General features: G+C 40.0%; 2 protein-coding genes across 3 annotated transcripts in view; one reads left to right on the forward strand and one right to left on the reverse strand.

Annotated features, from left to right (window-relative positions):
- Positions 1 to 4004: 4004 nt before the first annotated feature.
- SPX (spexin hormone) lies at positions 4005 to 13176 on the forward strand. Its single transcript, XM_059934526.1, has 6 exons — positions 4005 to 4340; positions 4753 to 4833; positions 5079 to 5136; positions 5631 to 5693; positions 6941 to 7024; positions 11828 to 13176. Exons 1-6 carry the CDS (start codon positions 4335 to 4337, stop codon positions 11884 to 11886), a joined length of 351 nt encoding a protein of 116 aa, XP_059790509.1. The 5' UTR covers positions 4005 to 4334; the 3' UTR covers positions 11887 to 13176.
- Positions 13177 to 16783: 3607 nt separating this feature from the next.
- The window catches only part of GYS2 (glycogen synthase 2), a 56859-nt gene continuing 50779 nt past the window's right edge, over positions 16784 to 22863 (reverse strand). For both annotated transcript variants that reach the window (XM_059934528.1, XM_059934527.1), the window contains 4 exons: positions 21383 to 21478; positions 20331 to 20494; positions 19160 to 19240; positions 16784 to 17074 (listed from right to left, as the gene is read on the reverse strand). In XM_059934528.1, coding sequence (XP_059790511.1) covers positions 16853 to 17074; positions 19160 to 19240; positions 20331 to 20494; positions 21383 to 21478 — 563 coding nt within the window. In that variant the 3' untranslated portion in view covers positions 16784 to 16852. The remainder of the gene's footprint in view (positions 17075 to 19159; positions 19241 to 20330; positions 20495 to 21382; positions 21479 to 22863) is intronic.

The raw sequence follows: 22863 nt of genomic DNA on the forward strand, positions 1-22863 counted from the left end.
TGTCTTGAAATAACATATAATGGAAAAGAATCTGAAAAAAAGTTGTATATATATATAACTGAAATACTTTGCTGTGTACCTGGAACTAACACAACATTGTAAATCAACTATACTTCGATTTAATAATGTATAAATAAAGTTTAAAAATAATTTTTTAAAAAGATAGCTGTTTTCTGTGTGAACACAATAATCACTGACCTTGTAAGAATGCAGTTTAAACTGTGACAGTATTTTTTAAATGGGGCCTGGGCACGCTCCAGTCAACTAGAAGAATTCAGATAACATCAGTGATGCAGGCAAAATGATCTCCATTAAATATGCCTTTAAAAAAAGGTTTTGGATCCAATTTGTCCAGTACCCACTGCCGGGTAATCATATCAGCAGAATAAAATTTACTGGTTTTATGCAACAACTGTTTTTTTCTCAAATAAGTAACTTTTCTTAGCCCATCTCTAGGTTTAGACCTGTAAAAATCTTAAAATATTGTGAATTTAACAAAAACATTTGATTGGGAGTCAATGCCCTTTTAGAACAAACACATTCTGGCATGTTGCTTTTGATAAGACTACAATATTGATAATATGTCAAAGCCATTCTGCTCACTTGTGCATATTATGCTGAAAATGGCAGCTTTGACGTAAAACATCTGTTTGTGAATTCATTAGCGGAACTGTTATAGACAAACCACGTTAATTATTTTTTCCTTAAGATTGTAAATGCAAATCACAGTTTGATTGGCAATTTATTTTCCTGTCCCTCTTTCTAAAACCTTTGTGTGTTTTTGGTATGGAGAGGGGGAAAAGACATTTTAGTTGTTTGTTAGGGTAACCTAATAACTGGGTTTCACTTATAAATTCTTTTAAAATATAAACACATGCATAATCTTTCTTCTGTTGCTTTTTTTTTTGGAAGTTGTTACAATCTTTTGAAATTAAATTCTAAAATCCTAAAACCTAATATTTAAAGGAATATTGATTTTCTTTAGATATGGTGATAACCTTTTAGTCCTTAGTTTTTATCTTCCTCCTCTCCTAAAACAGTGGAAAACACTACATTCATGGTTCTGGCTCCTTCTTGCTCTACTTATTCTTTAAAGGGAGTAAATATTCCTCAAGTTTCTACTTACAAACTACTTTCTATATTTCATTCTCATTTACTAACCAGATCTCAGCTTTCTTGGCTGCACATGATCGTCAATTCCAAACATCAAATGCCCAAACCCCCGTCTCTCTTAGACAAGTATTTACTGGTAGATAGCATCACCCCTCAAACTTCAGTCCCAAACTAAACTCATCTAGTCCCTCTCCATTATCCGTGATGTTTCTATTGTTAGCCATTCTCCCAGCCATGTAGACTCTAAGTGTTAGTTTTTCTTATCACTTTTTATATCCTGTAAGCTTTACTACTCATAATGTCCAAGGATTAGTAGACTAGCATCCATTAGCATCACTTGGGAGTTTACTACAAATGCAGACTCTCAGGTCCCACCCCAGCTATAATGAATCAGAATGTGCATTTTAACAAGATTCCCAGGTGATTCAAAAGCACATTAATACCTGCGGAGCACTGCTCTAACATTCCGAAGAAAGTGACCACCTCTGTCATCCATGGTACTTTAGCATATGGTGGCCACTCTGGTCCTTGTTCACTGTCTGCCTGTGTATAGAACTGTTTCAACTGGTTATTGACAAATTTGGGTCCTATTCTTCTTGCCTTCCACAAACTCCCTTTTTTGCAGTTCTCTTCCACATCATCAATTTCTCCTTCTCTGCTGATCATCCCCATCAGCATACATGTTCTGCAAATGGTCATCAAAAGAAACCAACACACCTGGTTGATTTAAGCAAAAGAGGACTTTATTAAAAGGACAGTGCAGTTAGTATCACTATTCCGCTAGCACTGGATGCTGGTGTCTGTCACTAGCATTGTAGCCAGTACTGCCCCCACAAACTCAGGCATCCTACAACCAGTGCTGCACCAGAAAGTATTTCTCCTGCTCCCCACTTTCTTCCCTCCCCAGCTCCAGAAGAGTGGGTACATCTGATTGGTGAAACCTGCCTCATGCCCACACTCTACCCGATAGGGAGGCTGGGAAAGAGCGTCTAGCATTTTCAGCTTCTACGATACAAGGAAGATGCTGCCTCCCACCAAGAATCATAATTTATAGTTTAGGGAATTTCCGAAGTTCCCTAAAATTAAAAGGATTCAGATTTGCTGAAAGGCTAAAAAGAAAAAAATAGCCCACTTCCACCACACTCACATATCTTTTCTAAAAATTCATTTTCCTTTCCCCCTTTTGGTGAAATTTCTAAAAAGGTTGTCCACACTTGTCCTTATTTCCTCATATCCTATTCAACCCACCCCAGTCTAGCTTCTATCCTCAAAAGCCATCGTATTCTCAAATCCAGCAGACACTTCTTAGCTCACATCAGTTTAACCTTTCAATGTTATTGGATAGTCTCCCAGCTCCCATGGCCTCATTCTCCTGGAATTTCTTTCTTTCCGACTGCTTCAGTTCAGCTTCCTTTGCTGACTTTCCCTCTGCTCAATCTCTGTAGGTTTGTTCTCAGAGCTCTATCTCTTCCTCTTCTTCTTTTTTTTTTTTTATAAATTTATTTATTTATTTTTGGCTGTGTTGGGTCTTCGTTTCTGTGCGAGGGCTTTCTCTAGTTGCGGTGAGTGGGGGCCACTCTTCATCGCGGTGCGCGGGCCTCTCACTGTCGCGGCCTCTCTTGTTGCGGAGCACATGCTCCAGACGCGCAGGCTCAGTAGTTGTGGCTCACGGGCCTAGTTGCTCCGTGGCATGTGGGATCTTCCCAGACCAGGGCTCGAACCTGTGTCCCCTGCATTGGCAGGCAGATTCTCAACCACTGCACCACCAGGGAAGCCCCTCTTCCTCTTCTTAACTCCATTCACTCCCTAAGTATTTTTTCAATCCCAATTTTTTCCATCCTTAAAATTCTCAAGATTCTTAAATCTGATAATTCCTGCCTTTAGAAAATAATCTATAGGCTGGTGACCTGTTTGCTGAGCTCTAGAGTTTTGCATCTGCAACTGCCTACTTCACATTTCTCCTTGGGATGTCTAGTATACATTTTAATTTTAATATGTCCAAAGACAACTCTTTATTTCCCTCTCTTAACTGCTTCTTTATGAAGTCTCTCCGATTTCAATAAAGAGTTTCATCATTCACCCAGTGATTAAACCAAAAATCTAAGAGTCATCCTTGACTTATTTTTCTTAAACTCTCATATACGGTTTATCCACAAGTCCATGTTTTCTGCCTCCCAAATTCATTACAGCTCTCCATTCCTTGCAAGGACTCCCCTAGTCTAAGCCATCATCATCTTTTGCTTATAACCAAGTTGCCATTTCTTACTCTCCAACCTCAATTTACAGTGTCCTCCCCTGACACCCACACAACTTTGGCTCCATTGGTCTCCTTCCTGTTCTTCAAACAAGCCAAGCTCCTTGCCATCCCAAGATTTTGTATTTTTCTTCTGCCTGAGAATGTCAGCAATATTGATTCCCACCCCAGTTTATCCCATGTCTGACTCCACCTTATCTTTCCAGACCCCCTCTTATTTTTACCTTCCCTAAAGTAGCCCACCACTTACCTTATCACATCATTTTGCTTACTTTTGCTTTATAAAGCATTTAAAAATTCTGTAATTACCTTATTTACCGGTTTGGAGTGTTCTGACTAGAAGATAAACATGATCAAAGCAGAGACTTCTCTTTTTAATACATGGCTGTGTCCCTTGAACTAAAAGGAAGGATGTCTGTTACATAGTAGGCATTCCATAAATATTTGTTAAATAATTGAGTGGATAATTAAGTGAATGAGTCAAATTCCATTGAGATTCCCTAACCTTTTCATTCCTACCCAAATGATTCATCTTTACTCACCGGTGTTAGCTTGATAGCTCGTTAGTTACCCAAGACAAGTTTTCTTACTTTGTTCATTTACTTTTGATTCTGCCTGGGGTTATTAATCATTTTCAATAATAATAATAATAATACTGCCTTGGGAAGCTAATAGGAAAATCAAAGGTCATGATGCTGATATTTTCAGAATATCTCCTGGCTGATGTGGACAGTAAATGATATTCACCCATCAATCATTCCTCTACTTCCTTCAACTGAATCTCCCTGGAGGAGTCATCAGATCCTCTCAATCTTGAAGACTGACAGGAAGTCCCTGTGGACACTAGCTCTATGCAAAATCAGGAGGGATCCTTGACACTAAGATTTAAAAGCCCCACCTTCAGAACAAAATTAGAAAACTCAGAGGTTAAGTTATAGTTATTGCAGCTTCTGGAAAGGTGTAGAGCATGAAGGTAAGTAAAGGTTTTATATACTTGAGATTTCTTAGCTATTTTATAAAAAAGCTGTATAGCTTTTTACCTCTTTTATGTTTAATAAGTGTTTTAGAGGCTAAAGGATAGTTAAACGTTACGCCTTTAAAATATCAGAATCATTTGATTTTACAAAGAAAAAGTTTCACTAATTCACCCAAATCCTCATTTGGGTTAAATAATAAAAATAATATATTTCTAATTAATTTTTTAAGAAAAGAACTCTTTGTGGATTAACTAGACGATAAACTGGGGAATCCCCTTCTGCCCCACCCTCTGAGCGCTAAAACAGAACATAGCAAAGAGTAAGGGATGTGTAATTGTCCAGGCGCCAGGGAAGGAAGCAGAAGATCCTATAGGCACAGAAAAGACTTTCTATGATCTTTTCATACAGGGATTCAGAAGTCTGGTGGTAACAACCTTGGCTCTTTTCCTGGTGTTTTCTTTCATGGGAAATTCCAACAGTGCTCCGCAGGTAATCAAACGCAAAAATTGGGACTCCTTCGTGCGCTGTGTGCCTGCCTGCCTTCCTTCCTTCCTTCCTTCCTCCCTCTCTCTTTCTATTTCTTCCCTTCTTTTCCTTCTTTCTTTCCTTCTATCTTCTCCCTCCTTCCTTCCCTTCCCTTTCTTTCTTTCCCTCCCCTCCCTTCTTTTTTTTCCTAATAGTGGGCTGGGCAGCAACGCCTTACTAACTGCTTTCTTCTTCTCGCCGGGTTATAGAGACTCTTTGAGAGAAGGAACTGGACTCCTCAAGCTATGCTCTACCTGAAGGGTGCACGTACGTTCCAAATACTTTGCTCTTCCGACAGCAATAGAGGGAGATCCGTAGGGGTGCATGAATCCGTGGGATAGATGAAGAGCTGTGGGGAGAGAATCCTATCGAGTTTGTTCCCATAAATAATCGAGGTTATCCTGGTCTCAGTTAATCAAGGAGAAAGGTCGGGAGCGCGGGGGGAGGATTATCAGAAATCCTCCACCCTAAACCGGAGGGTTGCTGGCTCCTGCCCAAAGGGAGACTGGGATTTCCGGGGACACACCGCCCCGCCCTGGCTGGTGGGCGAGATCGCCGCTCCCTCCGAAGCGCACTCGGCGGCCCGGGGGCGGGGGGCGTGCGGGCTTCACCCGTGGTTTCCTTCCTCATCCGCGCCGGCGCCCCGAACCCGGCAGTTCCGCGCGCCCCGGACCGGGAGCACCCGGCCCCGCCCGCTCCCGGCCCCGGAACCCCGATCGATCGGGCCGGGAGGGCGCTGAGCCCGTGTCTCGCCTTGGCAGAGGGGCGCCGCTTCATCTCCGACCAGAGCCGGAGGAAGGACCTCGCCGACCGGCCGCCGCCCGGTGAGTGCGCGGGGGTGAGGGGGCCGCGGGCTACAGAAGACCGCGCAGGACCGGAGGGGCGCGCTCCGCCTCCGGAAAGGCTGGCCCGTGGGCCTTCCCGGGGGAGAGCCGGCCCCGCCCGGCCCCGCTGGCAGCGGCGGAGCGGGGGATCGCAACGCCCCGCCGGGATGGCAATGGGCGGCGGGGGCGGGGTTCCGCTCCCGGGCGTCAGGGTGGATACGAGAGCCGTGCGCCTGCCCCGCCCGAGAAATGGGCCTCCCGTTTAGGGCATGATCTTTACAAGATTTCTCTTAAACGCTGTTGTTGTTGCCAATGTTGTTTTCATCATCATCATCATTATTAAAATAGTGATTTGCCTAAAAACTTCAAACAGCTCTATTATATTACTAAAAACAACTATCAAAAGGTTCAAAACCAGAAATAGTGAAGAAGTGGGGGCCTTTAAGGACGGAGCCAGAGACTATGTTAAGTGATAAACCTTTCCATGCCATTCATTGGATTAAAAAATAACAATACCATTCATTTTGATAAACGTTCAAGATTGTTAAAAATACCAAGTAGACTCATTTTGAAAAATATCAAACACTGTGTTGAGCACATAGGTGCTTATCAAATTTTTGTTTACCTTCTTCAAGCCTGCAGTGTAATTAACCTTTTTTTTTACCGTGGGAGGGTAAGTTTTGTTTTCCCACTTCAGCAGCTCCCAAATTAAAAATCATGGTTTGTGTTGAATCAGGATGGTTTGTCTTCTGTCAACTTAGATTTGAAATAGTTCTGAATATTTTGCAGATACTCCTTCAGTCAAATAATTGACTTACATGTGGCCAAGAATGTAGATTATTTTCTCAAACTGCTTTGGAAGGAACAAGAGAGAAGATAGTCCAGGCTCCAGGCAGGGTCCCATCTAAACCTTTCCGCCCAGACATCCCATTTTAAGCTCTGAGGGGGAAATTTCTCATGGGTTCTTTATCTTAATCCTCCTTGCTTTCATGAAATTCTCTGTAGTATATAGTTTAAATTTTCTTCCATTCCCTGTAATACACCACATAACCAGTTGTAAGCAATGTCTAAGGGAAGTGTGAAATGTTTCAACTTGTAAAAATCATTCTGTGTAAGGGGCTCTTTGCTGAGGGATAACAGAGGTATTTCACAGAGATTTTCTAGTATTATAGCATACTGGAATAGGATTTATCTCTATGAATATTTAAATGCTAATAGAATCTGTATTTATTTTTTCGTTTCTCCAGAAAGACGAAGCCCAAATCCCCAACTACTAACTCTTCCAGAGGCAGTAGCTGTGCTATTGGCTTCCTTGCAGAAACCGCAAGAAGGTATAATTATAGTAACCTCTTTTAACTGCAGGACAGGGAAGCTTTGAGTGCTTTGGGCATTCTGTGTTGAGTACAACAAAGTTGCTTTTATTTATTCAGATTTTAAAAAATAATTAACGGTTGTCCACACCACCAGAAATTCACAGAGACGTTTATTATTTTAAGACTCCCATGCTGCTCATTAAAGTGTTTCCCAAGAATGTAAAAACATTTCCTTGATGAGACTGGGGGATTTCATGTTAATTCCATAATCCATAGCCTATTGGAGCTTTTATTTCTGTTAGAACTCCAGAAAGTCCAACTTCATTATTTTATATTTGATAAAACTGAGGCCAAAAGAGGTTTAAATAATCGCAAATCCAGTTACTCACTATTAAAGTTTGAACCAAATGGAATAGCTGAAAATCACCATTTTTTACTTACAAACACAGCAGTTTCTTATGGTTCACCCTAAGAGATTGGGCTAGTTCTGATTCTAAGCCTGTGTGATTTGCACTATACTATATATCTTCTTCCATGCCAGGATTAGGTGTGTTCTTCAAATAGAGGCTCTCTATCCATGTAGCATTAAAACCACTAATTGCATTAAGGCATCTTGTTGTACATTAGCCAGGGCTTTGGAGTATAACAGGACTGGGTTCAAATCTTGGCCTTGTTGCTTTACTAGCTGGGTGACCCTGAGCCTTAGTGTCATTACAGGTAAAATGGAATAATGACATCCATGGGCAGGTTGCTCTAAGAGCCAAATGAAACAAAGTACGTACTTTCTATTAGCATTAACAATAGAGGTCATCAAAGCATATTCAACAGATCTAGATTTTTCCCTCTCAAAAATTGTAATGATGCCATATTTATGACATAATTTAAGTGTTAAAATGTATTTAACAAAATACAGTGAGTAGTCTGGTGGTCAAAGCATAGCTGCTGGCCTTGGGCTCTGACACTTGTGCTAGCGGAGAAAGCCTGTGTGCTCCCTGCCTGTTATTGGACGGGCCCCGTCCAATAGGGAGGGGAAGAGAGCAGGGGGCTCTTTCTGGCTTCTAGCTTATGGTTTTGTTGTGAAAAAGCAAAAACAAAACAAAACAAAAACCTATGAGAAGCAAATGGAAGAGAGTGGGATAAAGAGGTCTTTTGAAATCAGAGAAAGTCTGCGGCTGACCTGGTTGAGTGGAGGGGATTATAATACTGAATTCAGTAAATCTGCATTTATGCCTGCTAGGTGCCAGGCACTGTGGCAGGTAGAGAAGAAACTGGATTAAACAAAAGCAAGAATGAGAATGGCCTTTGCAGTGAAAAGGCAGGGTGAACAGTCAGTAGGACAGTAAACTGTGAGAGTCATGGCCATACTATAGCTATGACTACAACTACTGTTACTACTCCCTCTAGCTAATAATTATTGAGGGTTTTACTATAATGCAGTGGGTCAGGCACTGTTCCAAGCACTTGATACGGATTAATACATTTATTAATAATTCATTAATCCATAACAAATGAATTACCTCCTAGGATTACCCACTGTCATTATCTATACTTTACAGATGAGGAAACAGAAGCACAGAAAGATTGAGTAGCTTGCCCACTATCACATAGCAGGTACATACTAGTACTGGGATGAAGAACAGGGGGTAACTTATTCTTTATCTGAGAATCAATCAGATGGTCCATGGATTTTTACCAGAAAGAGGACATGGTGAAGGAAGATGAAACTGGTTATTGCTTATAGGGTAACCATAAGAGCAGTTACCATAGCTACAATATGAGGCCATCTACTGTGTGTCAGATATTAAAGCTAATCTTTATAGCTCAGAAAACTGACCCTTCTGAGCTGTATATACTCTCCTAAGGTCCACATAGAGTGGAAGTGATATGGGGAGTTTACACAGCAAGAAGTGATACGGGGAGTTGAACTCAGGGCTGTGGGATGCTGTAGCTCTTTCAGCTATGCCCTGCCACCTCTCAGATGGATGGTATTGAAGAGGAAAGGCCAGAGTGATGAGGTCAGTGAGAAACTAAGGCAGTCATTCAGGAGTGGAGTGATGAGGTCAGTGGGACTGGAGCCTCAACCCTGAGGCATACCGGAAGGAAGAGCAGATAAAAATCAAGGTCCTAGTGTATAGCACAGGGAACTATATTTAATACCGTGTAATAAATCATAATGGAAAAGGATATGAAAAAAATATATGTATAACTGAGTCACTTTGCTGTACAGAGGAAATTAACACAACATTGTAAATCAACTATACTTCAATAAAATTTTAAAACAAAAGAGAGAATCCAGAGTCAAGCACATTTTTAAAGTGTTTGTGTGAGTTTAAAATGGTGATACTGACAAATGAAAATTCCTGTGGATATAATTAAGGTTCAGTTTGAGGTGACGGAGCCATTCCAGTGGATAAACGTGTATAGGTCACTGGTTCTCTGCTCTCCATATGTGGACTGGTTCCATCAGAGTTCTCTGGAGAACTTGCTGAAAATACAGATTTCTTGGCCTTAGGTCCAGAGAGTCTGATTCCATACTACTTGAGTGAGGCCCCAGAATCTGTATCCTCAAGAAGTTCACTCACATTATTCTGATGATGTCAGGTTTGGGAACAACTGGAAATTCAGAGCCAGTTAATAAAGGTTGGAAGCATGAAAATGGAACTCTCTCCTAGGCCTCAGATGTAGTGGGAAAAGGGCAGATAATAAAGGATTTGCCCTGGAGAATACCCAGAGATCAAGGGATAGGGGGGAAATCATATCAGTGAAGGGACTTCAAAAGGAGCAGGCAGGAAGGTAAGAGGAGAGCCAGAATAACAGAGAATCCAAGAAGTCGAGGATGGAAAGTTTCAAGAAAGAAGTGATGAGAAGCATCAAATATAGCAGAATGCTTAGTAAGAGTACAGAAATCAAAGGAGAAGGAAGATTGTGTTGGGTAAGAAGGGTCATTATATCACGGTTCACAAGTCTTCTCCTCGGCCCCTGCCCAGTGGTGTGATTTGCTGCTGCCTTGCCCGTTCTGAAACCTTGTTTCAAGGGAATTTAGGAAAAGAAGGTAAACTGCAGAGTTAAGAGAAGGTGGATGCTTGCTGGCACGGCTTTCAGAATTCTTGTGATGAAAAGGTGAGAAAGAGTTGAATCATGGGTAGAAGATGCTGCATCCAAGGTGATCTTTTCTAAATTCGGCATTTGGCACTCTTACTGTTTTTTTTTTTTTCCGGCTGCGCAGCGAGGCATGCGGTATCTTAGCTCCCTGACCAGGGATGGAACCCGTGCCCCCTGCAGTGGAAGGGTAGAGTCTTAACCACTGGAATGCCAAGGAAGTCCCTCTTACTGATTTTTGAAGTCAGTAGGAGGACAGTGAGGGTGGAAATGGATTGTTAGTGAAGTCTGAGATTTAATTGCTGGGAAGATGTGAGCTGGAATGGAGAAGGTAGAGCTAATTTTAAAGAGGAGGGGAGGGCTCTTCATTAGAAGCTTTACAGAAGAATGTGACTATAGATATCCATTTCAAGTCTTTGTTGGAAAATAAATTCAAGTTTTTAATTATTGAAGTTTCCGAAGTGGCTTGTCTCTGATGATGAAATGAGGAAACAAAATTTTATTAGTCTAAATGGATGGGAAAGTTTTGGATTCCCATATGATAGATTAATCATTAGTCACCTTTAATATTTTTATTCTGAAGTCCCTAGGTATTATTTGGACTTATTTTATGTAGTGGATTATTATTTTAAGTAGTGGATTGTTATCTTAATGGAGGATATACAGGGATGATTCCTTTCTTTTTTTTTTTTTTTCCTTTCCTTTAAATACTAGTATATTTAAAATAGATAACTAATAAGGAGCTACTGTATAGCACAGGGAACTCTACTCAGTACTCTGAAATGACCTATATGTGAAAAGAATCTAAGAAAGAGTGGATATTTGTATATGTATAACTGATTCACTTTGCTGTACAGTAGAAACTAACACAACATTGTAAATCAACTGTACTCCAATAAAAATTTTTAAAAATAGAAAAATTAAAAAAATTTTAAAAATAGAGTAGCTGAGTATCTGCAGTATTTTGAAGTTTGCTACCAATTCAGGTTAAACTGTACCTCAGATATTCCAACCATATTGTAACTAACTAGGGGAAAGTGGTTTTCTCTAGAGATGACCTTACATAAAATGAGGAATGGAATTTTGCCTCTGGCAGCTTCCTCTCCCTTCCCCATCATCAGTTTCAGCCCTTCAACCCATTTTTAGTCCCAGGAATCTGCTGTCATCTCAGTCCGCTATCCCCACCCCAGAGGTGATTCCTCCTGCTCTGAAGTTTTGCAATCCTGCCCAACTAACAAGTGTCCTTTCTTTTTGTCTTACTTCCATCCACCCCAGATGTCTAGTTCAACTTGTAAGAGAATATGTGCAAATGTGTTCCTCTGTCATCTTTCCCAGCTAAAATGCATTTTAACAGGAAATACAGAAACAGTACCTTGATGCAAGTGAATGGTTCTACTGGTGGGTATTTTAGACACGAGGCATATTTAGAGCAAGACATGTGGCCTTTTCATATTTCTACCAAACACACCATGTAATAGTTAAATTCACTGTAGAGATTCACATGTCAGATGTGAATTCTTCAATGCATCCCAAGCTGACGGGGAAATTTTTGAAACAAAATCAATCAAAATCCAATTTGGGGGTGGTTTCCATAGCAGAGTGCCTGAGTTAACATAATGTAGAGGGGCAAATGTTTATCTCCTGAGGTTCTCTTCATCTTATATTTTCTTCTTATAAAACACAGGATACATGTTTATGTTATGTATTTTTTTTTCCTAACAGCTGGAGAAGAAAACTTTGATCAAACCAGATTCCTAGAAGACAGTCTGCTAAACTGGTGAAAATATACCAGATTCCATTCAATTTTATTTCTATTCTTGTTGAAAACATGACCCATGTGAATAAAGCCTGCGGACCCTTTTTATGTTCATTTGTAATCTTAGGAACATGTGCAGCCAGTTTTATTCTTCCAGAAGCTAAAGTGATGTTGAGTTCTTAGTGAGAACATCGTTGCTTTCTTCCATTGCTTCAGGTCCTGTTTAGATCACCTTGTGTCTTACTCTCGAATTTTTTAGCCCATTTATAATTATTAGGTTGAAGACTCTTTAGAGTGTTCTTTCGTTTTGTGACAACAGATACCCATCTTGATCTAATCATTCTTAATTGCTTTTTTTCATTCTGTTACCCACTTGCACTGTCTTATCACTCAGCAGAGAATCTCCTCTCCTTTTCCCCCTTTTCTCACCTCCAAGGAGGGTGAGGCAGGGAAGCATGGCAAGATGGGAAAGAGTAGAGTGTGATTCTTTTAGTATCCAGGAGAGGTAAGGTGTCAGGAAGGGAAGTGGGAAGGGGTGACTGGGAAGAAGCCCTGTGATCAGACACTGCAGTGTGGTTGCTGAGAGAGGGGACCCTTGGTGAGACTGGAGCCATTGGGAGGTTCTACAGCTGGAAGCTCCCCCTTGTGCTCCCTGGGGATCTCCCCGAATTCAGTTTAGAAACAAGGATCTAAAAGTTACTGGGAAATAAGCAGATGGAAACACACGCTGCTCTTGTACAAAAGAAACAAACCAGTTTTTTAGAGGTAACCCATTTTCCATGGCTAAACAGACTCAAACACTGCTTACTCTAATTGACTAGAACTCTAGGCTTTATTTTACATAAAAACATAACATAAAGGCACCCTGATACAAAATGCATGGTAATATGCCTAATTTATTCATTTTTTAAACTCAACTAGGGTTCAGTACTATCTGAAAAATAAAATACACACATACCTACAGCAAGCATATAGTATATTTATTTGAAATTACAATATGACCATCATGTTCATTATTTTTGACTTAATTACTTGAGAGTTGTTATTGATAAATGTCACAAGTGGAAAGTATTGTCCATTCTTATTGTCATCAGTATATAGCTATTAGTCAGTAGCTAAAGAATATCATTATGTGAATGTCTCTGTAACTTGGAATTACAATTTTACTGTGTTAAGTAATCAAAACCCTGCTTATAAGATTTGTCTGTATCTCATTTCATAACTGAATAATGAAACTGTATTCAAGTTAATGTAACATTGATGTCTGCCAAAAAAATAATATGCTAGCAATAAAATAATCTATGTGGCATTATAATAGGTGCCTGTCATTAATTATTGTTTGATTTTAAAGTGGATTTTCTAGACAGTGTATATATCCAGTTTATTGAGAATTATTTACTCATCTGACATAGACTTGTACATATGGACTGCTTAAATACTATGTCTAGTCCCAGAATACATTTAAAGTCTATCTTACAAAGTAATTCTTCCACAACTAGAACAATCTCAAGTATTTCCCACTAAAACAGAGTTTGTAAAAAGCTGTCTAAATGACCAACAGCTGTTACAATATCAGCTACAATATTACAAGTACTTGAATTTCCTGAACATTGTTCTGCCGTACAGATGTGCACATTAACCCAGTAGTTGCATATGCCCGGTTTGCTATAACTTTCTATCTCTCCGGGGGTGTCTTTGCAATTCTCTTTATTTCTATCTTGTTCAAAACTGAAATGAATAAGTGATCAGTGGTCAACACTTTTCACATTGTATGGCTTGTCTTTTAAAATTGGAAAATATCTGCCTCCTGTGCATGTCCATATACTAGAATACCCCACCTCCAGATAGGACTTGCAGCCACTTTCACCCCGTTCCAATTGCTCTTCTCCTCTTTGCCTCTATAGCCTTCTTCCCCTGTGGCTATGTGGCCTCCAGGGTGGGCTCTCAATTACTCTGTTTCCCTGGTTTTCCCCAGAGGATGACTCCTCTCCCCCACCATAGTGATCCTAAGCAAGGAGAGAAGGTGAGAGGTTAAAATCAGCCTCCAACTAGCATTTCTTCTTTACCTGCTGATGAGAAATAAAGGTCTATATCCTACCAACCCTGAGTTACATTATTTTACCCTGGCCTCAGGAGAAAGAGGAGTTGGGAATGTAACCTGTTGGTCTCCTCCTACTGGACTATAAATCCCTTAAGGAAATGTTCACATCTAATTTGATTTTATCCTTACAACCACAATGTGAAGTGGGCAGTTGTATCTCCCACATTACTTCATAGAAATTTAGGATCGTCCTAGGAAGTCGCTTTGAATCTCCTCAAGTACACTTAACCAATCCCTCTTCTGAGAACTCCTTGTGTCCTGGAAAGCTTCTAGTATAGCACTTGTAATATTTTATATTCCCATCTGTATATGTAAAGCCGGCTCTGTTCACTCTAGCCCTTACCATGGAAGGAAGGGGGGTACAATGCATAAAAAAAGTCTTGCTGTCAGCTGGTCAAGCACACACAATTTTCTGTAGTTCCTGTCCTCCAATTTATGGATACATACATTCTTTATTTATTATTTTTTCTTTTTTTATACATACTTTAAGAGCATCAGTTTTTTGTATCTATGTTTCTCCCAATAAAACCATTCATTTATGCAACTACTGTGTATAAGGTGCTGTGCTAGACACACAGTCACCTAACAATCCTATTGGTTGTTCCTCACCGAGCTTTGTCAATATTGGGGAAACAACAACTAGAACACCAGGGTTTGTCAGTCTTGGGGAAAGGACAACTAAGTGACTGGAGCAAGGGGTTGGAGTCAGGTGGCAGCAGCTGTCTGAATAGAGGACCAAGTGCAGGGTAGAGACTGATTCTTACACATGCCACTCGAAGCCAGGTGTTTACAAATCAGTCATTTCCATGTGTCCTATACCATTTGTACTCATTTCTGTTTTTTTTTTTTTAACTTTGGGTTTATTTATTTATTTATTTATTTATTTTATGGCTGTGTTGGGTCTTCGTTTCTGTGCGAGGGCTCTCTCTAGTTGCGGCAAGTGGCGGCCACTCTTCATCGCGGTGCGCGGGCCTCCCCCTATCGCGGCCTCTCTTGTTGCGGAGCACGGGCTCCAGACGCGCAGGCTCAGTAGTTGTGGCTCACGGGCCCAGTTGCTCCGCGGCATGCGGGATCCTCCCAGACCAGGGCTCGAACCCACGCCACCCCGCACCGGCAGGCAGACTCTCAACCAGTGCGCCACCAGGGAAGCCCTGTACTCATTTCTAATCAGAGAACTATTCTTTCATTAAAAAAAAAAAAAACTTGAATTTTAAAGTTTTGTATTAACAAGTTATAGCTTCTGTATAGCTCATGCTTTCAGTAGCCGTGGATCAACCAATTACCAATCAAGAGTATCACTTGAATACACACATTGCACCACTTTATTAGGGATATATTTTCATGGTTATTGCAAAAGTGAAACCCATTTTATCATGAGATCTTTCTGGCACTTCAGCAAATGAGTATTTGGATTGTAATACAAATCTATTTCATATTTTTTTCTGATCTCCTCTGCAGAGCTTGGAGAGTTGGGTTAATTGGTATCCATTGGGCATTTTTTAAGGATTAGGCTTTAGGTAATTTATTTTCCTTCCTTACAAACCTCTAAATTAGGGGAGTTTGCAACAATCTTCCATTTTGACCTGAGTTGTTGCTTGTATCCGCCATTCTCCTACTCTCCCCTAACAATGGGGTGATAGAGCTGGAGTGCAGTTTTCCACTGGTCTTGCACCATCTGACACACTGTCATTGTTACTCTTCCGTTATTGCCATCAACAACCCAACACTGAGAAGACCTAAACTTTTTTAGAGCCCCTACAAACCTGGGCCAACCAATATGCCAACCAAGGTGTTCACTGTGGTCTAAATGTAACAACATTCAGTCGTGGAAAAAACAATACATGAGTGAATGTGGGGTTTAGGTTTTGTTTTTTTGTTTTTTTGCTGATTTAGGTTTAACTACATTTAAAACATTAATATGTTTAACTACAATCATTCAACAATGTCTCAGAGACATTGTCCTTATTATAAGTAGACTCTATTTTCTTTTTGCTAATTTTTTTAAAAATTTTTAAATTTTTAAAAAAATTTTTAAAAGACAGTTTTAAATGTTATCCTTCATAAGGCACTATTTTATAGTAGGTGTTTTTGCACATATTATCTTATTTAAATGTCTAAAAGAATTTTAAACATTATCAATGCAGTTAAATCTTTAAATATTGATATATTTATTCATATGGATTTAACAATTTATCACCTATGGAAGATTGACCAAGTTTTCAAAAAGGCTTTCCTTTTAAACAATAGAAAAAACTGTTACAGTCAGATGGTACAGTACAGATGGTAACATCTCCCGATCATTAATTTGAGAAGTGACCTTGTACATATATATTAATATGTATCAACATGTGGATTTAGGATAGCTACTGTCCTATGGATTTTGATTGTCTGCAAAGCTAGGTATAAATTCATGGTTCTGCCTCATGTGAAAAATAAAAATAATCACTAAAGACCAAATTACTTGAAATATAAAGGTAGAACACATTCATAGCTAAGATCAGGATCCTTTGTGGGGGAAATGGCAGATTGGTTTAGCAGGTATAGAAGCTGTATAAACACTAAGCCAAGGATTATGGTGATGCTAAGTAAAAAATCAGCATTAGGAAATGAAAATTCTTATTGCTTAAAATAACCATTTTAAAAACACTTCCGGTCTTCCTCCTTTAATTAACACTCTTCCTAGAGCCTGAACTGACTGGGGCAAAAGGAGTTGGATTTTATTATAAATTACAAAATTGCCATTCACTTAATCTCCTCCACTTTTTAGGCAGAGAATAAATCCCATTGTTATACTGAGAAGAAGATAATGAAACCTGTGGCATTTTCATTTCTTTCAGTAATCATTCTTTCTATGTTCTCACTAAATTAGCCTGTTCGACCAGAGTGGAATTCAGTTCTTGTATTCGCCGTGCAGCTTCTTCTTCCCGCGAGGAACATGATTCAGAGACAATGGTGACTTGATATTTAACCGATCCCTTTCAGCCTCCTCTTCTTCATCGTATCTTTCTTCCTCATTCTCATCCTCCACATCGCTGGTCTGAGGACTAGAGACCTGAGATCCCGAAGGAGAAGGTGGTACTGAGGAAGGCCTGGGATATTTAAACCCTTCTGTCTGCCAAAGACAAAAAAAAGACACAAAACATTAGAATGACTTTTTGATTTTTCAATGAGGTACACACTTGGCATGTGCATTTAATAAAAAACACAGTTGGATTTTTTAGTCTGTTCAGGGGCTATTAACTTTGATTTATTTTGATTCTGGTCCAACCAAGATCAAGAGAGACTCCTTAAATAAATAGCTTTCTTTTATCAAGCACTGAAATGTGCCAGGGGCTATATACCTGTGATCTTATTTAATCTCTGACCAATTTGTTCTTTCCACTGACAGAAGAAAATTGAGGGTCCAAGAGGCCAATGATTTGCCCAAGGTCATACTGCATGTAAGTGGTAGAGCAAAGAGTGGTTCCAGGGCTGTGATCATCCCAGAGCCTTTAATATCAACTGCCATGACACACTGTTGAGATTATCAGTCTCTATGTCATCCTTCAGATGTGCTCAATCAAATTCCAGAACATGAGCAGCCTGGATATTCCATGGACAACACCCACTAGAAAGATTCCTGGAAGTCAGGCCACTTCACTGACCATAAAATTCCACCAGTTCCTTTTATTTTCAGTTAATGAGCAAACATCACTAGGTTTTAATCAATTGCCCTTCTACCTAAGATGCTCTGAGATAATTCATTTGATAAACACATACTAAGCACCACCTATGGGGCAGGAGGAAACAAAGATGAAAAACATGATCCCTGCTCTCTAGGAGTGCAGATGCTTCATCAATCAGGAAGACAAATGTATAAAATTGTTACAGCACTTATCACTCTGAATTTCAACCATTTTTAGACATTATTATGTCATACATGTACAGTCATATCAAGGCTCAGATACTTTACCTGAAAGCAATACCAGAAAAAAAAAAAAAAAAAAAGAGCTGAGTCCTACACTTAGGGAGCATAGGAGCTCAATACTTATTATTTGAATTAGTTGAATAAATGAATGAATATAGCTGAATTATCATCAAGGGCAGTGACCACCTCTAAATAAGCTAAGCAAGTCACTCTGTTAGAATCATGGACATGGGAAGTGGAATTTGTATACTGAGGGATTTACAAAACTCTTTCACTTTCTCTATGAGCAAATTTTCCCTTGGGTTAACTTTCTAGATCTGGTCCCCATACACCAAAGAGAGGTGGAATATAAGGTATTAGGCAAAATTGTTTATAGTGAAAGTGACTCCTGATTGGAAAATGCCATCTGCTTTTGGAGGATCTATAAATACTTGATGAAGGTCTCTAGTATTTGGAAATCCTTGAATTTGATGACTCTTGTAATTGCTCACATTCTTTGTGGAGACCATAGAAGCTTATCTGTGAGGATTTACATGAGATGTTGGGTCCTGTGGGGTGTGGAACTACTAAGCTAAAATGGATCTCATAGACAATGATATGGGTTTCATCTTTTGCACCTAAGTTTTCACCTGGTGGGTAGGGAACAGAGAAGTTTAGCTCTTGGACTACTGTGTAGACTGCTGTAAGGACTAATTCCACTGAAGAGAAATGCCTGATACTGCCTTACTTCAAGCTGTGTTTCCTTCTAAGCAAATGTGATGACAAGTAATCTGCTCTAGCCTCAAGAATATAAACGTCTAAGGGAATATTAGAGGAAGACGCCCTGGTGGGCACTGCTGAATTTCCATGCATAAGTGCTCATCTAGTCCAATTTCTCCTGTGGTGCTCGAATTCACTGTTACTCTTGCCAAGTCGTCACCCTACATTTAAACGTCTCCTTGGATAGCAAATTCACTTCCAATAAGAGCAGGCCAGTTTATTTTTTGACAACCCTCAAAAGAATGGATGTCTAAGAGGTTTCAGGCACTAAGGCAAGGAGAGTTTTCATATGAAAGTGCTTCTCCAGTGACATGAATTAGCTGACTGCTCAGCCTGTGTATAAGCTAACTCTGAACTGAGGGCTTAGAGTTGGTCTGATTTGTCAGTTTCTCTATTTGCTTTGTAGCAACACTATGAAAATGTACAATAGTTTGTGAATTTAGCTACTTCCAAATAAAAGGTATTGTTAGGACTTACCATACGTAAGACATTTAGCTTTCAAAACAAATAAACAATACATAAAATATTTACCATTGGTGGCGATGTGGTTTCCGTGTGGAATTTATCTGGAAAAGCTCTGCTTAATGTCAGGTGCCTGGCATGCTGGTAATACTATGATAGAAAACCAATCCATGGGTTAAAAAAGATGTATATTTATATATTTATATCTCAATAACCAAGTTGTTATATAAAATCTTATTCTCCTACTTATAAATATATTTATATATATTTTTTAAAGTGGCAGATTTTATTCATCCTAAATTTAAGAATCAGAAAAAATATGACAATTTATAGCTTTATCATTTTTCAAGGAATAAGTAAAGAAATACTATCAAAAATTGGAGGGGAAGGACATACTGGCTTTACTGAACTCTGAATTGAGCACTAAGGCAACTGAAAACACTGGTTTTACTCCATAGAGAAGCAGTGTGGCATGGAGAAAAAGATGGGGCCTGAATAATCATACACACTGGCTTTAAATCCTGCTTCCGACCTTACGTAAGAAACATAGCTTCTAAGGGGCGTATCATCCTGCTTTCATTATAAAATGAAGACAGCAAAATTAATCTTCCTGGGTGGAAATGAGCGTGACTACTGGCATTAGTGTGTGTAGATACTCAGCTGGTGGCCGTATCTGTCATTTGTCAGCCAGAGTTGAGCAGTATCTAAGCAGATACATTATGTGAAGGCAAAGTCAATTTAGTTTTTATTAAATCATCCACTGCTGAGATATATGAACGTCTGAGTATTTATAAACTAATGGCAGGATTGAAAGGAGGTATTTCCTGTACCTGTCATTTTGAGAAACAAGATTATTTCCACTCCCCACTGTAGTTGAGGAATGTGATCATATTATCTCTTAGAGTGAAACAAAATAGGGACTTTTCTCTTGATTTCCTCATCTTCATGAAACCTGTGAAGCATCAAGTTAAGCCCTGGTGATAGAATAATTAGTAAGATCATGGCTAGATGCTGCTGGAGTGGCTGTTCTGGTCTCAAACTAAATATGAAAAATTGGGGTTGGGACGTTGCGAATTCATATCAAGCTCAAAGGTACTCATATTAAGTACGTGAAAACATCACTGAGATCTTAACAATGATGATACAGACTTGACCTTGCAGATTACAACTCGAATCAATTCTTTTATAGTCCAGTGGGATTTTTAAAGGAGTCCTCTGTGTGTATCATAAACTTGCTTACTCTGCCTAAGTATCTCCAATCCAGAAGGTCTGAAAGCCTCTCGGTTCGGTTCCTCTGAATAATCCTCTGGCGGCGTGACTGTTTGCAAAATCCATAGAGAAACTGAGTCAGCTGATTGCAAGAATCATCCAGTGAGCGAAATCGCCTGTCAACGATGTAAATACCTGAGGGGCACAAAAGCCAGAGCACAAGTCAAGATAAGGCTAACCTTAAAGCACTTCTACTCCTGTTCCTTAGGGTCTATCACGAACTGCGTGATTATCCACTCCCTGACTCCCCTCCTGCCTCTGCTTTATCTTTTCCCTTCTGAGACTGTATTTCTCCTGTAATTTCCTTCTAATGGCTCACAACTGTCACCAACACACAGCCAACAAAGCAGATCTTGCTAAAGAAAATCTGGCAGTACAGGGATACCTCGGGTCAGTGATCGTCCTCGGGGCTGCTCACTAACCAGAATCTCCGGGGTGAGACCTGGGTCTCAGTGCTTTTTAGGTTCCCCAGTGTCCCCACCGTGCAGCCACAGGTGAGGACCAGAGCTGTCAGCCAAGGAAAGACAACAGTGACAATGCAATTCTAAAAGACCAGAGAATCGGCAATGTCCAGGCAGAGCATCAGCCCATTCTAACTTTTCTTGCTGCTAGACAGCATGGGCATAGAGATGGTGATACCATCTGCCGTCTTAAATGTGAATTTTGATAACTTGGCATGGAACTTATAATTATGCTGATCAATACATGTACTCCAAAGCCATGGTTATTGTGATTATCACTTCTAGGTAATAGAGGACCAAATCAGTTCAGAAACATAAAAAGGTGAAAAGGCAATGTTTGTCCAAGTTTAACACTCCTTTTGTAGTTTGTCTTTTGAGCAATATGTTCAATATTAATATCATTCTAATCTTTTCTATGGACCATATAATGAAATCTACTTTTAATTAAACAAGAAGTATAGAAAGTTTAATCATCAGGATAGCGTTAGAGTCGGGCTCTGTAAAGACCCCGTGCTTTGTTTGGTGCTTCTCCTGCAGCTGGGTTCATGACGAAAAGCCTCACCGTATGCAGTGGGATCAGCCACATGCTCCTGCATGAAACAGCCAAAGCCGGAGAGGTTGGTGGTCACGCTGGGGATACCCATCACGGTGCATTCGGCTGCCAGGGGAAAGAGACAAAGGCTTGGCTTCAAACCAGCAACAATAGCCTCTTACACACGCAGAGAAGGAAAAGCCCCAGTCCACCTAGTAATAGCAACATTTATTTTATGCCAGGCACGGTACTAAGCTCCTTACATGCATGAACTAATTTAATCTTCTCAACCACCCTATGAAGTGAGGCTACCATTATCCCCATCTTACAGACGAAGACACTGAGGCACAGAGAGGTTAAATAGCTTCCCCAACTTCACCAAGCCAGGCAACGTGGTAGAGCTGGGATTTGAAGCCAGGTGCCCAGCTCCAGAGCCCTTGCTCAGAACTGCTACCCTACACTGCCTCTCTCATTCCAGCTGGCTTTGTTTTTTGCTCTGTTCTAAGCTTGTGTCACTAAGTATTTGGCAAGTTTATGGGGTAAGTAAATATGTTTTGGAAAGAACCATCTCCTCCAATCATATTCACCTCTCTTGCCACCAACCCCTTCCACTTTCTTGGGTGCTCAGCGAACCCATGGTTTCTTTCAATCCTCTACCACCTTTTAGTCAAAACCTTTTTTTTTTAGACAATATCAGATGTGTCTTAAGACATGTTAACACACTCAAGGATGTTTGAATTGTTAACATGAAATTTATATTTTATTACGGAATTTCTCTTGGTTGGCTAGTGGGGATGGGTGGATAAAAAGAGATTTCCTCGTGACCCATGTTCTCCTGTTCTGCAAGTATTTCCTCTTGGTTTAGCTCTAGAGAACAGTGGTTTCCGAATTTGGGTGAAGATGGTAGAGGAGAGGAAGGTGGGACGGGGATTACTGACCCATTTGAGAATTAGATGAAAACTCTGGAACTCCTCCCCAGAAAAATTTTGCCTACAATTCTGTGGAACTTCACAGGTCCTTATTTTTATTAAATACTCATTGACACCCATATAATAAAATGCCAGGGACCCATGTAAGCTCAGTATATGTTCATTGAGTGAATTTAATGAAGTCAGCGTTTATCTTCACTGGGTTTTCTCAAAACACAAAACACAGATTTTAACACTTTCTGGAGAGTTAGTACAACATAAAACAACTATGTAAAAAAAGTTAGAGAGGTATCTAATATGCTAATGCCAAATGTATACCACCAGAGGTTTTGCTGTTTCTATAAATAAGGAGGAGCCAACTTCTTTTGGTTAATTTATTATTTATTTATTTTGGCCACACCATGTGGCTTGTGGGATTTGAGTTCCCCAACCAGGGATCAAACCTGGGCCCTCGGCAGTGAGAGCGTGGAGCCTTAACCACTGGACCACCAGGGAATTCCCCTTGAGTTAATTTAAAACAGAGAATGACTCATTCACTATAGGGTACATATTTCTCACACCCCTTTTTCCATCTACTTATTT

The sequence above is a fragment of the Balaenoptera ricei genome, chromosome 10, assembly GCF_028023285.1.
Source record: "Balaenoptera ricei isolate mBalRic1 chromosome 10, mBalRic1.hap2, whole genome shotgun sequence".
Classification (NCBI taxonomy): domain Eukaryota; kingdom Metazoa; phylum Chordata; class Mammalia; order Artiodactyla; family Balaenopteridae; genus Balaenoptera; species Balaenoptera ricei.